Raw genomic sequence first — 16,910 nt, 5'->3', positions numbered from 1 at the left:
TCTTGCCATCTTGGGTCAGGGAAAAACAAATGTTGGTACCAATTCAAGAGACTGGAAGGATCCAGAGATTCCAGACTAATTCCTCTGAAACCTGACATTGAGATAGAGGGGTTGGGTTTGCAGTTTTGGCCAAGGCCCATCTCTAGCAATGATAATGGCTTAAAAGCTCACTGGTGCCTCTCCTTAGAATTTAAAAGAAGACTGTTGCAGATTCCTATAGGGTATCAAATATACAGATTCTTTTTAAGTGCCAGGATTTTACTTTGTATATAGTGTTGTTGCAGCCATGTTGGTCCCAGGCTATTAGAGAGACAAGATGAGTGAAGTAATATCTCTTATTTAATCACCTTTTGCATTGATGAGCAAAATAAGCTTACAGAGCTCTTCAGGTCTGGGATCTTGCTCCAGCACAGGATTCTCTCCAGGAAATGAGGGGAGTGCAACACCAGTTGAGTGCCTTCCTAGCGACTGTCGACTCTACTCAGTATTGGTGGAGGGTTCTAACCATCACAGCTTTTTTTCCCTGCTTGCCCTTCTCAGGATGGTCCTTTATATTTGGCTGACCCAAGCTGCCACCACCTTAATGGCAGTAGTTAATAGTTGTCTGTATTTCCTTCTCTTCCATACCTCTTCTGTTTCTTTTCTCACGTCCCCCTCGCCCAATTTCCATCAACAGTCATGCTTTTCTCTTTACTTTGTTGTTCAAAGAAGCTAATCTATAGAGCCAAAGCAATTATTCATTGCAGATTTTGCTTTGCAAAGGCAAACGTAACGTTGAGTGATACTAAGATGAATTTATGGATGATGTGCTGCCCACATAACTGACAGCAGCAGGGACAAAGAGGATAGGGAAAGAGGCAGAATTCACTCCCATACTGCCTCCTACGGCTTGTCTTAACTTCCAGGAAGATCAGCACTCTGAAAGTTGATATTCTGGCATTTGATTTAGTGACTCTGTAAAGAACCCACTAAATTGAATGCTGGGGGAAGAGTGGGACCATCAACCTTGAAACTTCTTGCAGTCATGAGGAGTAAAGGAAGTCAACAGGAGAGTTTTTCCTATTGACCTCCTGCTGTGGGGCTGCCCCAGAAAATTTATAGGGTTGGAAGAGATCTCAGGAGGTCATCAAGTCCAACCCCCTGCTAAAAGTAGGACCAACCCTAACTAAATCATCCCAGCCAGGGCTTTTTCAAGCCAGGACTTAAACATCTAGGCTGTGTCTACATCGGCAAGATTTTGCGCAAAAGCAATTGCTTTTGCGCAAAAACTTGCTGCCTGTCTACACTGGCGGGGAGTTCTTGCGCAAGAACACTGACGCTCTAATGTAAGAGATCAGTGCTTCTTGTGCAAGAACTATGATGCTCCCACTCAGGAAAAAGCCCTCTTGCACAAGTGTTCTTGCGCAAGAGCCCAGTGTAGACAGGCAACATGAATTTCTTGTGCCAGTGTAGACGCTCTCTTGCACAAACACTCTAACGCAAAAACTCTTGCGTTAAAGAGTATTTGCGCAAAATCTTGCCAATGTAGACATAGCCCTAGGGGTGGAGATTCCACCACCTCCCATTCAGTGCTTCACCATTCCTGTAATGAAATATCCTTCCTAGACTTCACCCACTGCAACAGAACAAGGAGCAATGGCCTCACTGCTGAGAACGGCACTTCTCTAGCCTCTTTAGATTCATGTTGCTGGAGCTGCATATCTTGCATTGACTTTTCTTTACCAGTGTAGACCTAGCCCTAGTCCAATGGGAAGTAAGTGAGGCCTAATCCGGCAGGTGGTAACCTCATTCCTATTTAGGGAACCCCCAAACTATATTAATAGTGAGTATCTGGAGAATGGTAGAGAAGAGCAGGATGATTTTATTGCAGTTCAGTGGAATGACACAAGATTGCTGGGTCAATTCCCACCTCTGTCAGACTCCATGTGTCCTAGCAAAAGTGGCTCAATTTTTAGGGTGACCAGATGGATTGTCCCTTTAAAGATGGGACAGTCCCATATTTAAACCCTGTTGCAGGTGGCCCTGACTTTAAAAAAATGAGCAAACTCCCATTTTCTGCTTCTCCTTTCCCCTCTGTACTGGTGGGTCCTATTGCTATCTGAATCCTTGCTCACCAGCAGTCCTCCCGCACCAGTTGTTGGGGTAGGAGTGCCAGTGTTTTTATGTCCTCCACTTCGTTTTCCTCTTCAAGATATGGGTTACATAAGCCTAATCTGCCGGGTAACCAGGAGGTTCATAGTCACATGACCCTAATCTGCCGGGTAACCAGGAGGTTCATAGTCACATGACCCTAATCTGCCGGGTAACCAGAGGGCTCATAAGGGGAGTTCACCCTCCCCTTAGGGCTTTCTGTATGCATGTCATCAGCACAACACAGTGGTGCCAGGGCAACAGCTAGCAAGCTGTTTGGCCTTGTAGGCTCTCTGGGGCAGAAGGCAGCCTGGTTGCTGACAGCCCTTTGTGGTGCAGCAATCCAGTTTCACAATTGTAATGATTGCAAGCTCAGGGTTTAATTAGGAACCCTTAGCAGGGCCAGTCATGCATACACGCATATGCACCATCTTGTTCTCCAGTCTGCATACCACACGCAGGATGGCATGTCAAGTATAGAAGAAAGAAGACCAGAAGCAAGAAGACTGTCCACTTACCTGGGCCTCTGCAACTCCGTCCCATCTCTGCTTTTTCCTTTCCCTCAGCCTGGAGACAGTCATGTACCTATTTTCTCTGGATATTGAGACATTGGTCAGACTGTTTAAATCATTCCTGTTTGGGGTTCTGGCCTCACACCAGGCTTCATTTGTGACAACCAGATCTCATGTTTGCTTCCTAAGTTTAGTATTTTGTTAGCTTTAGCTATTTTTGTTTGACTTGGTTAATGCACAGTGATACAGATATGGTGCAGATGTAGAATCTGTGTCCCAATAAGCAGGATTCGGTCTAACACAGGGGTGAGTAGTCTGATAGCTGATGATGGGGATGGGGATGGATATGCAAGGCTGGTGATCAGGCAAAGCTCTTACCACTGGTCCATCAGTGCAATCTCTGCTGCATGCCTCCTTTTGGTCAGAAGGTCCTCTTCCCACATCCTGTTTCCAGCCAACGCTGTCGTCTTGCTGGGGTGGCTGGTTATGTGTCACCTTTGCTGCCCACTCATCAGCCCATTACATGCTTCCCCTGTCACTGCTGTGCTTGTTCATCTCCCTCCAGCCCCACTTCTCCTCCAGCTCCTCCCAATGCAGTCTAAGGCTGTGTCTACACTGGCATGAATTTCCGGAAATGCTTCAAATGGAATACTATTCCGTTTTCAGTTTTTCCGGAAAAGGAGCGTCTACATTGGCAGGCTGCTTTTCCAGAAAAGCCCTTTTTCCGGAAAAGCGTCTGTGGCCAATGTAGACGCGCTTTTCCGGAAAAGAGCCCCGATCGCCATTTTTGCGATCGGGGCTTTTTTCCGGAAAAGACTACTGGGCTGTCTTCACTGGCCCTTTTCCGGAACAGTGTTCTGGAATAAGGACTTATGCCCAAGTGGGAGCAGAATAGTTTTTCCGGAATAGCGGCTGATTTTGTACAGTAGAGCGTCGTTGCTTTTCCGGAAATTCAAGGGCCAGTGTAGACAGCTCGCAGCTTATTCCGGAAAAGCGGCTGATTTTCCGGAATAAGTGGCCCAGTGTAGACACAGCCTTAGGGTTTAACCTCTTCTAACCTGCACTGTAGCCTGGGGTCAGAAGTGGCTGAGTTATGCTGGTGACCAGCAGCAACTTGCAGATGTTAGGTGCCTTTTTACTGGCAGGAAGGGACAAAGTGCTTCCAGGTTATCCCTAACCCACCCCCATTCAGCTGGAAGCAGTTCCCATCCGTTCCCTCCTGCACAGTGCAGAAAGGCCGCTGATTGCCATGGTCTGGTGTGAACCCTGACAGAAATCAGGAAACTAGGGTTGCCAGGTGTCTGGTATTTTCACCTCCTGTCCTGTAAAAAAAAGTTCAGAAAATACTGGACACCTAAAATATCCGGTATTTTCTGATTTTTTTTTTCCTGTCCAGGAGGCAAAAATACCAGACACCTGGCAACCCTACAACACACTCAGCAACTGGGCCCAGCCCCCGTTCTCTCTCTGGGTCCCTGACACCCCCACCCCCGGACCCACTGCTTACCAAATTCTTCAGGGAAGCTGCGTTCTGGCTTGATCAAGAAAACAAAATGGCCACCGGCAAAAAGCAATGCCTTCCCTGGGACTTAGTGCTCAACATCTCCCCTGTTTCCAACCCTATTCTGACTCTGCACACACCCTGAAAGGGGTAATGCTGTTTATTATTTAATTATGTTTTTATTTTTTTATTTAATTTGTTTTTGCTTAATAACGCATGGTCTCCCTTTTTTCCCCCTTCAACAGAATTTTTTCCCGCAGTGGTTTTTTTGGGGGGGTGGCCTAGGGGATAGAGTGTTCACCTGGGGAGGGCAGGGTTGCAGGTTCTAGTCCAGGGCTCCCCTTCTCCTCCCCCCCAGCAAGAGGTGAGATAAAGAGCTCCCTGAGAGTAAGGTGGTGGGCCTAGGGGATAGGGCATTTACCCGGGGATAGCGAGGTGGCGGCTTTTTTCCCCCAGTGTTTTTTTTTGGGGGGGTTCGGTATTTTTGGTTAAACCATCTGGCATCCCTACTGGAAACTGACCCTTTGTGCTTGGGGGGGAGGGGGCCCAGCCAGGCATGGAGAATGGAGAGCACTGAGTAGAGAAAATTGGGTCAGGTCTTCAAGTCACTCCCACCCCAGTGTGAGGGGATGGGAATGCGTGCATGTCAGCTGTCTCTGTGAAAGCTGTAAAGATAAGAAGGTAAAAAGAAAGAGTTGCAGTCTTTATATTTAACAGGGGCTCAGTTAACTTGATGTTAATCTGTACTGCATAGACTGCCATTGAACTCACTTGAATATGAATAATTTTACCAGATATCCAGTGTTCAGCATAGGGTGATTCTACTCAGTTTTTCCCATCTGTAAACTGGGACAATGTTTCCCTCACAAAGGTGATGGACCTTCTCTGTGTTTGAGGTGCTTGGATACAAGAGAAGGGGCCATGTTAATACCTATACAGACAAGATAGCACTGAACCACAAAGTGTAACTTCCGTTTCTGCTGAGACGGACATTAAAAGCAACAGATTTGCCAGTGGGGCCCATAGACAGTAATCATTTTTGCCAGCTCTTGTGATCTCGTTATGACAGTTTGCCTGGTGCTGAAGCCAGTTGGACCATAAAGAGAACCTCTGGCCCTCTACCAAATTTGAGCCTTGCCTGAGAGAAAACTCCTTCTGACTGGCTAGTGGCCCCATTTGCCAGTGACACAGGGATTAGTAACTAATCAGAGCTGCTTCAGGGATAGGTTTCTCTCCTCAGTAACCTAAAGTCCTTCACATAGGAGGGAAAGAGAGCAAAAGCTCAAGATAGGATTTTTTACAATCTTTTGAGTTTGGCAATTCTGAGTAGTCAGTGGCTTTATTCCTATTTATGCACATATCTGAGAACAAAATTTGGCTTAGTATTATACCAGGCATGTATTTGATATTTCCAGGATATTGATTGGAGATAATTCTTAAAATGACCCAGAAATACAAGACCAGTGTCTGAGATGCCTTATGCTCCCAAATAAGTAAAACACATGTTAGGGACTGTAGATTTGTGGGACAGTAGACTCTTCTTACCTGGGTGGCCAGTAAAATGCGCAAGCCCCTAGGGTAGTGGAAGTGGACTTAGGCGGAAGGAGCCAGGCTGGGGCTAGCCTCCCACCGCCAGCTCATTGGCACCGCCTGGGGACATCTCAGTTGGCCCTGGTCTGCATGCAGCATTTCAAAATGGCAGCGCCCATGGAGCTTGGTGTCTGGCCCCAGGCTTCAAGTATGCTGCCACTTTGAAGTACCCCTTCCTCTTCCCCCCCTTGCTGCCTCTTTCTTATACCTAACATGTCGACTATCCAATAAGCATTTACTTATCAGTCAACTAACAGACTAGTCCTTCACATTCCTATTACATTGCAATTTTTGTCCCTGCAGCCAAACCTTTTGAGCCTAAATCTCACCAGACCAACTTCAGATATGCTACAGGTCTTTTATTGCAGTGTAGACATACCTAAATTGCCATCTTACTGGTTCTGGCAAATGTCACAGAATCCTTTTTCTATGCTCTCACCATGGAGTTTATTCTACATATCTGTGTTGGAGCATCATTCAGTCCATCCCAGACATACACTCTTCTGATAATTTATATAATTTTATTAGGCTGAAGGAAATGGGCTATATGTTCCTTTGATTATTTTTTTTCAGTAAGAGCTCAGTCTTTCTAGGATTTTCTGACTGAGTGTTTCTCCCCACCCTCCTTACTCTCCATTTTCATTAATGAGCAGCTTTTGCCCTAGGAATAAATAAATTATTGAAGATAGAGATGTGTTTAAAGCTTTATAGCTCAGATCTGAATACAGATTTCTCCAAAGTTTAAGGGGTATTTGTCTAATAGCATCTGCAAACCATTCAAATAGTTAAGTATTTTGCCTTAATTTGGCTTGTTCTTGCAAATTCCCAATGATATTTGCATTCTAAGGCAAAAGCTTCTTTCTGACCCAGGTGCTGGAGTTCATGATTAAATTAGCTATATCAATAATAAGGTTATTTTCACAAATGATGATGTGATATAAGCTTGTGATTAATGACAACTGCAGGACTATGTAGATTGTAGAAGGGGTTGTGCAAGCCAGAGTAAAAGCTCATCTTACCACAGATATCTGCAGCAATAACTCTGCAATAACATAGAATTGTATGGTTTTTGCTCTTCATAACAAAGTGTTTTATAAAAATACTACTTGAAAGTAAATCCTACCAACCTCAGATTATGAGGTCAGGGACAAGGGATTCTTCTCCTGCCCCACACCATGATATTAGTGGTACCCTGCAACAAACCACTACTCAGCTCTTGTTCATTGCTCTTGCTCCTCTTTCTACCATGGTCCCAACAAACTGATTGGAAGCTGTGCCACGTGCATAGAATCATAGAACTGGAAGAGACCTCAGAAGGTCATCAAATCCAGCCCCCTGCCCTAGGCAGGACCAATCCCAACTAAATCAACCTGGCCAGGGCTTTGTCAAGCCGAGACTTAAACATCTCTAGGCATGGAGACTCCACTACTTCCCTAGGTAACCCATTCCAGTGCTGCACCACCCTCCTAGGGAAATAGTTTTTCCTAATATCCAACCTGAACTTCTCCCACCACAACTTGAGCCCATTGCTCCTTGTCCTGCCATCTGTCACTACTGAGAACAGCCTCTCTCCATCCTCTTTGGAACCTCCCTTCAGGAAGTTGAAGGCTGTTATCAAATCCCCCCTCACTCTTCTCTTCTGCAGACTAAACAGACCCAAGTCCCTCAGCCTCTCCTCATAGGTCATATGCTCCAGCCCCTCATCATTTTGGTTGCCCTCCGCTGGACCCTCTCCAATGCGTCCACATCCTTTTTGTAGTGGGGGGCCCAGAACTGGACACAACACTCCAGATGTGGCCTCACCAAAACCAAATAAAGGGGAATAATGACATCTCTGGATCTGCTGGCAATGCGCCTCTTAATGCAACCTAATATGCCATTAGCCTTCTTGGCTACAAGGGCACACTGTTGACTCATATCCAGCTTCTCGTCCAGTAAAACAGAATGGTCAGTCAGGGTTGAGTCTGCTCTGCTATTACTTCTTATTTTAGCACTGCATTCTTATCCATAGCCTGAGCTTTCAGTACAACCTCTTAATTCACCATTTATCTGCTTCTTAAACACTCTCCTGATGAGCTTCGGATTCACGGTGCTGCATACCATTTCTCCTTTTCTGAACTAGAAAGGAATATTTTGGAAGTAAGGCTATTTAAAGAAGAGTTTTTCACATTATTTTATTTTTCACCAATGAATACAGTGTGTAAATATTCATTTATTTATTTGGGATCCTTTAGTGAAAGTGCCAAGGTTAGAAACTTTCTCATGGTTACCCCAGAATCATGGCACTGTTTACTATTCTGTTCTATCTAGAATAGCCTATTCAAAGCAGATAAAATATTTAATAACTCCATTCATAAAGTTTTCTATAAACCAAGCACAGAGTTTTGATGTATTTTAAGGAAATACTGTAGCAATTGCTTCTTTGAAACAGCAAAATTGTGCGATGTGAACTGCAGGATCTTCTGGAAGCACAGTGTCTTCCCCAAGATGGCATAAGTAAATAGCATTTTAATGATGATACTGGTGTACTCTGAGGAAAACTGGAAAGTTGTAGAAATAAATATCTCTGTAAAACCTTTATTAAACAAATTGGGTGATATATTGGCTCTTTTTTCAAAGTAATTTAAATTTAGAGAGAAAAGATTGTCTCCTGGAAAATTCCAAACATCATGATAACACCACAGGTCAAAGTCTGCACTCAGTTCACCAATATAAATCCAGACAAACTCAGCTGACCTCAATGGTATTACATTGGATTTACACCAGAGGAACTTGGAGCAAAATAAGGGGCAGCAGCAGCTGGGTAAGCATTTTACAGTTGAGTGTTAAGGGCTTGCAGCAGCAGAGTGGTTTTGAAAAAGTGGCTGGAGAAATAATCCAACAGTCCCAAGGACACAAACAAAGATGAATATCCAAAGAAACAGTCTGTCCACTACCATGGCAACATACTTCCAATCTTCAATGACCTGGAGGAAAAAGCCAGATGAAGATACATAGCAATTTATCATCTCAATCTCTTTTGTTGCTGTTCAGTGTTCCTAGTTTATGTATGAAAATAAGAGGAAACAAATATTAAGGTTCAGGTTACTGATCACCACATGGGTCAAGAAGGAATTTTCTTTCATATACAGTCCCGGGCAATTGGTAAAGAGCACTATAAATGGTTTTCTCAGTGCTTGGTGCTAGAATGGATAGACCTTCAACATAATCCAGTGAATTTCCTGGGTGCCAATTTTAATTTGCTAATACTATTCATCCAAATTAATAGGGATGAACAATACTTTCTGCTTTTTTACAAATAATTCTGTAGTTGATCTTGATTCTCAGCATGCAAGGGTTTTAATATGTTAGCACTGCTGGTTGTATTCAAATCCCTGTCCAGTGTGCATAAGATCCTGGTCCAATTGAAGTTGAGCAATGGACTCAAGTTGCAATGGGGTTGGATATTAGAAAAAACTATTTCACTAGGAGGGTGGTGAAGCACTGGAATGGGTTACTTAGGGAAGTCGTGGAATCTCCATCCCTTGAGGTTTTTAAGTCCCAACTTGACAAAGCCCTGGCTGGGATGATTTAGTTGGGTTTGGTCCTGCTTTTGGGGGCGTGGTGGAGGAAGGGGTGTGAACGTAATGACCTCCTGAGGTCTCTTCCAATCCTGTGATTCTAAGTTATAATGGCAGTTGTGCCATTGATTTTAATGGGGCCAGGATTTTACCCCTATGACTGCAGGGATAGTTGTAAAAAAAGAGAATTGTCAATCTTTTTTTAACCACTGTTTTTTTTTCTTTTCCTGACTCTAGTTACACATGGGAACTCTTCCTCTTAATGATTTTACAGTACATCCCAGTTATCTCTTGACTTGTACTAAACTATTATTTTCCCCCTCAATGCACCCATGTAACTTCCATTCCTGTTAATAGATGTTATATTCTTCAGAGAAAAGAATATGCTGGACTTAAAAGCTGTTATCAGACTGTGATACTAATGAAAAGGCAGAGATTAGAATTATGAATCTGGAAAACCATAGGGTTGCCAGGAGTCCGGCATTGAACTGGACTGTCTGGTATTTTCGCCTCCTGTCCAGTAAAAAAATTCAGAAAATATCAGACACCTAAAATGTCTGGTATTTTCTGATTTTTTTCTTGGCCAGGAGGTGAAAATCCCGGGTGCTTACTGGGTTCCGCAGGAAGGCTTCCTGGCCCAGCGCAGGAAGGCAAGATGACGGGCAGCTGCGGGTAGCCTGTTAAGGCCAAAAAGCCTCAAAAGCGTTTCTTAAAGGGGGGACACTGTGGGTTTTTTTAATTTAATTTTTTTTTTCCCCAACAACTCTTGGGGTCCTTTTTTCAGAAACCATCTGGCAACCCTAGAAAGTCATGGTTGGTAACTAAGCAATTTAGTTAACATCAGAGAACCTGTGTGCGGAAAGCATTAAATTAATGTCTTATGTACAATATTTTGGATAATTGCTCTTTTGTCTAGGGTGAGGGAAGGAATTTTTTAAAATCTTTTTATATCCAGTACAAGTTCTTTCAAGACTATCTGTGCTGTAATAAGCACATTTTCACCACTGTTAGGCTTGTGCTCTTATTAAATTCATTTTAGTTTGTTTAAGCTTATGCCTATTATTACAGATTTAACATCTGTTCCTCCTTTTATCTGTTGACCAGCAATTGGTTCCTTGAAAATTCAGGTAAGTCCTTCATAAGGAATTCCTGCAAGACCTAAGTAAACAAGGAACCAGACTTGCAGACTACTTAATCTGTATATTAAAAGGAGAGGGGGAGAATAGAGCAGTAATGGAGAACCTAGCACTAGACTGGGTGTTGGGGCAGAGAAGGGTCACACAGGAAATTTTCATGGCAATGGGGGAATGAGGGGTAGTGTTGGGGACATTGACAAGTATTTACCTGCGCATTCTGAGTTTTGCTGAGTATTATTCAATGGCTATGAACTTTAATGTACTAGCTAGTGAAATATGGATCTATGTACCTCTCCAGGATGACAGTGGAACTCAGATTTTTAGTTGATGGAAAATCTCATTTTGCTCATACATGCCTCAGCTTTTGTAGTATAAATATTATGGTTCTATGAACGCTCTTGCCAGAAAGTTCTGAATAACCTTGAGAGCACTGCATAGTGACCACCATTGATAGGGAGCACTTTGAATCCAAAATAATAGCATTTCTAGTGTGTGTACCAATCTAACTAAATCCATTTCTAAACCCATTTAGTTAAATTACTTTCTGTAGCCCAGCAGAAAGAGTCTATGAGCACTCTAGCAGAATTCAGCCATGCTCATGGCTGACTAACCCACTGTCCCTTTATTATGGGCCCAACTATATGGTGTTTTCTCAAACCAGGTATTGAATATTTAACCCTCTCTCTGCCACACACTAGCTGGGGTCTCTACATCCCATTACTTTGCTGATGTGAAAACACAATTTGTTTAAAGTTAATTCATCTTTATATCTACCTGTGCCCCAAAGCAATACGTGTGGTATTGTAAGGGCTGAGATTCTTGTCAGCTTTATCAAATGGTCATTCATAGGAAAAGAAACTTGCTACTTATAAAATTGCCTATGAAATTACAGAAAGAATCTCTATAAAAATTAATACTAAGAAAGATGGTTGGGTTCTGATTTCCATTCTGAGGAAGGATACACTTATTTGAGACATGAAGGGAAAGGAATCTGGGATTTGGAAAGATGGGAATGATTTCTTCTGTTACTTACACTCTGATCATTGTCATCACTTTTCATGTGGTCTGCTATAAAACTGACTCCTTCAATGGCTTCTTGGACTTCTGGAGAAAACCTCATTGAAGATCTTAACTTAAAATCTTGATGGCCACTGATGTTATCTGAATTCTCAGTAACTTTCAGGTTATATTTTTTGGCAGAAGCTGTGTTCACAAAGTAGGTAGAGTTTTTGTACAGGTCAGCTGGATTAGTGCATAGATTTTCAGATTTAGTCTTTCTGCGGTTGCTTAATCTTTGCCTTGCAGAGGTAGTCTCTGGGCGTTTCATGAACAGAATAGTTGGAAGTTTCTCAAGAAAAACCACCTTTACCCATGGGGGCATAGTGTGGGTGCTGGGAGATCTGTGATGGACATTCAATACGCAGACACTGGTAACTATTGAGAATGTTACTAATACCATTGTAAACATCAGATACTTCCCAATCAGTGGAACGTCCAGTGATGTTGGAGGGACAATTTTAGAGATCAGCAATAAGAACACAGTCAAGGCAAGCAGTACAGATATGCATAAGGTCATCTTTTCCCCACAGTCTGAAGGCAAGTAGAACACCAGGATAGCCAATGATGTAATAAGCACACAGGGAATTATAAGATTGATGGTATAGAAAAGAGGTTTCCTTTTAATAATAAAGTCATATGTTACATCAACATACTTTGGGTCTAAGGGGTTTACAGTCCTTCTTCCTGGAAGTGCTACAATATCCCATTCTCCACTTGGTGTAAAATCATCCATGCTTGCCATGGAAGTTTTAAGTACCATATCAATTTCTGTGTGATCATATGTCCATGAGCGGAACTTCAGTGTGCAGTTTTGTTGATCAAATGGGAAGTGCTTCACCTCAATCTTGCAAGCACTCTTGTAGATGGCCGGAGGCAACCAGAAAATGCTTCCATTATTCTTTACAATCACATTTGTATACAGGGAAACTTCATATGTACCATCCGCACTGAGGAAACGAGGAAAAAAATGAAACTATCAAGAGACAGAATATAGGTTCAAAATACAAAAAACAACAAACTAGTGCATCCTTAGCTTCACTATCTATGCTAGACTTCAATTCCAATGCCTTTGCAGTGATAAAACCCTTCTTCAGGTATTTTTAACAAGCTCTAGACATAAAGTATTTTATAAACAAGATTATCACACCCTATGGAGTGTGAAAAGGGATGTTAAAAATGAGATCATGCATTACAAAAATGCACCTTTGTTTTGGAACACTGCCATTAATAGCACATGCTAACACTTCTAACCATTTGAGAACAGAATATGAAAAATGCTGCTATAATCAGTTGGGACTATAGGGCTGTGTCTATGCTGGCCGCTTGAATTTCCGCAAGAACACTGACGATCTCATGTAAGATTGTCAGTGTTCTTGTGACATGAGGGCAAAAGCCCTCTTGCGCAAATGGTGATCGGGGCTTTCTTGCGCAAAACCGCGTCTAAATTGGCACGGACGCTTTTCCACAAAAAGTGCTTTTGCGGAAAAGCGTCCGTGCCAATCTAGATGCTCTTTACCGCAAATGCTTTTAAAGGAAAAAATTTTCCCTCTGCCGACAGAGGGATGTAGATTAGGCACATCGCTATTGCAAATGAAGCGGGGATTTAAATATCCTGCGCTTCATTTGAATAGAAATGGCCACCGCTTTTTGCCGACGCAGCACTTTGCCAACAAAAAGCAGCAGTTTAGACAGGGATTGATCGACAAGGAAAGCCTTTTCTGACCGATCCCTTATGCCCCGTGCAACAAGGTTTACAGAATTGGATGGAAAAGGCTTTCCTTGTCAACTGATCCCCGTCTAGACTGCCGCTTTTTGCCAGCAAAGTGCTGCATTGGTAAAAAGCGGCGGCCATTTCTATTCAAATGAAGCGCAGGATATTTAAATCCCCGCTTCATTTGCAATAGTGATGTGCCTAATCTACATCCCTCTGTCGGCAGAAGGGTGTAGTTTAGACACACCCTCTGATAGAGGCAGCCAGGAGGGCGGGGAGGGGCAGGGAAGAAGTAGTTGAGTGACTACTCTACTAACCATAAGCATATGCTTATCAGGTACTCGACTAGTTGCTTACATACCTATAGTGGACCACAGAGCCCAGAAACAGGAAGGTCTGGTGGCAGGGCAGGAGCAAGGTAGGGGCACCGGTAACTTAGCCGGGAGACCTGTGGATGGGGAGAGGGTGGCACAGTAGGGAGTTCTGGCTCCAGCCTGGCAGTGGCCGTGGAACTCCAGATATGTCCAGGGAGCTTCAACCCCAGCAGTAGCCAAGGAGCTCTGGCCTCAATCCTGGCCACAGAGCTCCAGCTCTGGCTCTGTCCCCAGCTGCAGAGTTCCATCTGTGGGGCTCAGGCTCTGGCAGCAGCAGGGCTGGTGGCAGGACCAGATGGAGACATGGGCGAGCCGGGCAGCTGCCCAGGGTGCCAACCGATGAGGGGTGCCTGATAGCAGCTGTAAGGGGCGCGCGGCGTCCCTTACAGCTGCCATCAGGAGCCACGCGCCCAGCTCCTGCAGTGCCGACCCCACGGCGCCAGCCAGCAGCGCCCTTCCCCCTACGGCTGTGGGGCCCTGCATGGCCCAGCGCGCATGCCAGCAGCACTGGCCAAGCGAGGCTGGGCAGCGCATGTGCCATGTGCCCCGGAGGTGGGCCCCGGGCTGTGTGCCAGCAGCTGTGGCCAGCGCGCGCATGCGTCGAGCGCCCCAGGAGGCGGGCCCGCGCCCCATGGGTGGGCCCGCACATGTGCCCTGTGCCCTGCACACGTGTCCGGGCCCAGGGCACCAAAAGGGCTCAGGCCGGCCCTGGCTGGAGAACCACAGGGGTCTGGCCAGAAGGAGGTCCATGCTGGAGCCATACCGAGGGGCAGCAGAGCAGCATGGGCCACAAGGAGAGGAACCTCTCCTGATCTGACAAATCCCCTCATTTGAGACGGGTCAGGTCCCAAAGGTGCCGGACCATGGAGGTCCAATTTCTAATAGTGAACACTGCTTCGTGATATATCTGAATGCTCTTTGCAGGATCCTTGAACTAACAGCTTGTTATGCCACTTCGCATTGCTGCCCTAACAAATATCATAAGCTAAGTGGCACCTAATTCAATAGGTTTACAGGAGATGGCTTTTAAAATTATCTTTAGTTTATTTTGTTTAAATATGTCATACATTCAGGTAGCACTTTTCCAAAATACGTAATTATTGATAAACTTATTGAAAGACGCCATGAGACTAGGAAAGACTAACTATTCATTATCTTATTTCTCTATAAATTAACAAATACATGAATTAACTCTTAAGTAGGTTAGTCATTTTTAATAAAACCAGATTAATTAGTTTTTAAAATGAGATGACAGTAAATATAGTAAGAAAAATTGTCTGAATTGCAGTACTTTATATATATTTTTCCTTTTCATTTGAAAAGTAAAGGGAAAATATATAACTTAGAAGCAATATGTCTTTAGCAAAAACAACAGATCAAATTAATCATAGATATATATAGTTCCATTGACTTCAATTGAGTTTCAACTACTTACTGAAGTATAAATTATGTCATAATATTTAGAAACAGGCATAACATTTTCTGTTATTTTTAATGGAAAAACTTTTCCGTTAAAAGCATTTGCGGAAAATCATGCCCGTCTAGACGCAGCCTTACAGTTTAAAGATCCCAGTCTGGCAACTCCAGAGAATAAAAGTAAATAGAGACCATCAAAGCCTTTACAAGCAGGTAATTAACAGCCACCAAAGGCAAGCATGCCTTGCCTTCAGAGATAGGCAGTTTCCTGCAGTCCAGATTTAAGAACCTATCTGTGCTAGTGATGCATGAACTGAGGGGTAGACATGATTTGCTACCTAAATCAAGTGCTGGAACAATCCAGTATGTAGGTTCAGAGACAATCTAATTCCACATGAAACAGCTGAGAGGAGGGAAGAAGAGGGCTATCCTTAACTTTTAGCCCCGTGATTATGGCAGGGATGGGCAAGATGCAGCCCAGGGGCCAGATCCAGCCTGCAGATTGCATCTGGCTGCTTTCTATTTATATCCTGCTGCCTGTGCCACTGAATTTCCAGGCAGTGGTTCAGGCAGCAGGATCCTATTTAAATGGCTCATGGATCACGGTTGCAGTGCTATCCCCGTAGGTGCTGCCAGGCAACTTGGTAGCAGCAGGGTCAGGAGCCGCAAGCCCTTTATGGTATTTTTAATTCAAAGCCTCCGACTCCAGACAACTCTGGGAGGAGACTAGTCTCCAGCCCTGCCCCTTCCAGAGATGGAGCTTGCCTGTGATCACGTACCAAAATTCATTAAGTGACCCCCTGCAAAAATTATTACCCACCTCTGGGTGATGGTAATCAGTTGGAATGTGGGCAGCAACTGGTTCTCATACCCCCTCTTCCTAATACGAGATCTGAACAGAGATCTACCATCTCTCCTTAGAGAGAGGGTTTTTTTTTTATTGTGTAGTGTGCAATATCATTAACTGAAAATATTCAAAGTTTTAAGCTTATTTTCTCTGCATGGAAAAGATTTGGGGATTTTTTTTCTTGTCATTTAATAGGATTTTGGTTTCTGTTTAAAATCTTTGCATGATGTTTTGTATCAAGACTTACTTATTGTAAAGCACAATGTCTGGCAGCCAGATGTGTTTAGAAGGGATCCTTAGCTTATTTATGCCTTGATAGTCAGAGGGCTGCCAAGCCAAACGATAGTCAGTCCATTCCTAGAGAAAAATTATACAGTGGTGATTAAGTTATTTTGTGTCAATTAAATCTAACAAGAAAACAATGTATTGGTAAATTGCAATAGCATACCCATGGGATGGTTACCTGGTTTAGCCAGACATTTGTGGTCATGATCTGCTCACGTTCATTCTAAAGGAGGAAAAATCATTTATAAATCTATGCTGTGCAAAGTTAGTCCTACTAATAGGATATATTCATTAGTCTTTCTGGAATACCTCACATTTCTGGCTGACTAAAACCTTTGCATATAATGTAGAATCTGCCTTTTATAACATTAGGAATCTTTCTGTTTCTATTTGTCTATCACAAAAATGCATGATTCTGACACTATATTAAAAATATGATATCGTACAGTGTTTCATCCAATTAAGTAATTTGTTACAACTATTAACTAAAATGGCCTTGGGTTTGTACAACTTTAAGAAGGTGTTTTAAACATCTAAAACAAGTAATGAGTAAAATTATAGTCTTCTGACAATCTTTTTCTATTCATCAGGCCATTGGAATTCCAATTTTGGATTAGACCACTGGATGACTTACAGTTAGGAGTTCTGCATCTGACGAAGTGGGTCTTTGCCCACAAAAGCTTATGCTCCTACACTTCAATTAGTCTATAAGGTGCCACAGGACTCCTCGCCGCTTTTGCAGATTCAGACTAACACGGCTACCCTTCTGATAGTTAGGAGTTAAAAACT

The 16,910-nt window shown here is 43.4% G+C and overlaps 1 protein-coding gene across 1 annotated transcript in view; it reads right to left on the bottom strand.

The window, feature by feature from the left end:
- Nucleotides 1-7,894: 7,894 nt before the first annotated feature.
- CHRNB4 (cholinergic receptor nicotinic beta 4 subunit) overlaps nt 7,895-16,910 on the bottom strand; it is a 43,360-nt gene continuing 34,344 nt past the window's right edge. Inside the window, exons 3-6 of the mRNA XM_075897348.2 lie at nt 16,300-16,344; nt 16,084-16,193; nt 11,463-12,435; nt 7,895-8,699 (exon numbers count right to left, since the gene is read on the bottom strand). Coding sequence (XP_075753463.1) covers nt 8,559-8,699; nt 11,463-12,435; nt 16,084-16,193; nt 16,300-16,344 — 1,269 coding nt within the window. The 3' untranslated portion in view covers nt 7,895-8,558. The remainder of the gene's footprint in view (nt 8,700-11,462; nt 12,436-16,083; nt 16,194-16,299; nt 16,345-16,910) is intronic.

Source organism: Pelodiscus sinensis, chromosome 14 (assembly GCF_052426305.1).
Source record: "Pelodiscus sinensis isolate ZL-2025 chromosome 14, ASM5242630v1, whole genome shotgun sequence".
Taxonomy (NCBI): domain Eukaryota; kingdom Metazoa; phylum Chordata; order Testudines; family Trionychidae; genus Pelodiscus; species Pelodiscus sinensis.
The sequence above is the reverse complement of the archived record's forward strand: the minus strand, read 5'-3'. Positions and strand labels throughout refer to the sequence as shown.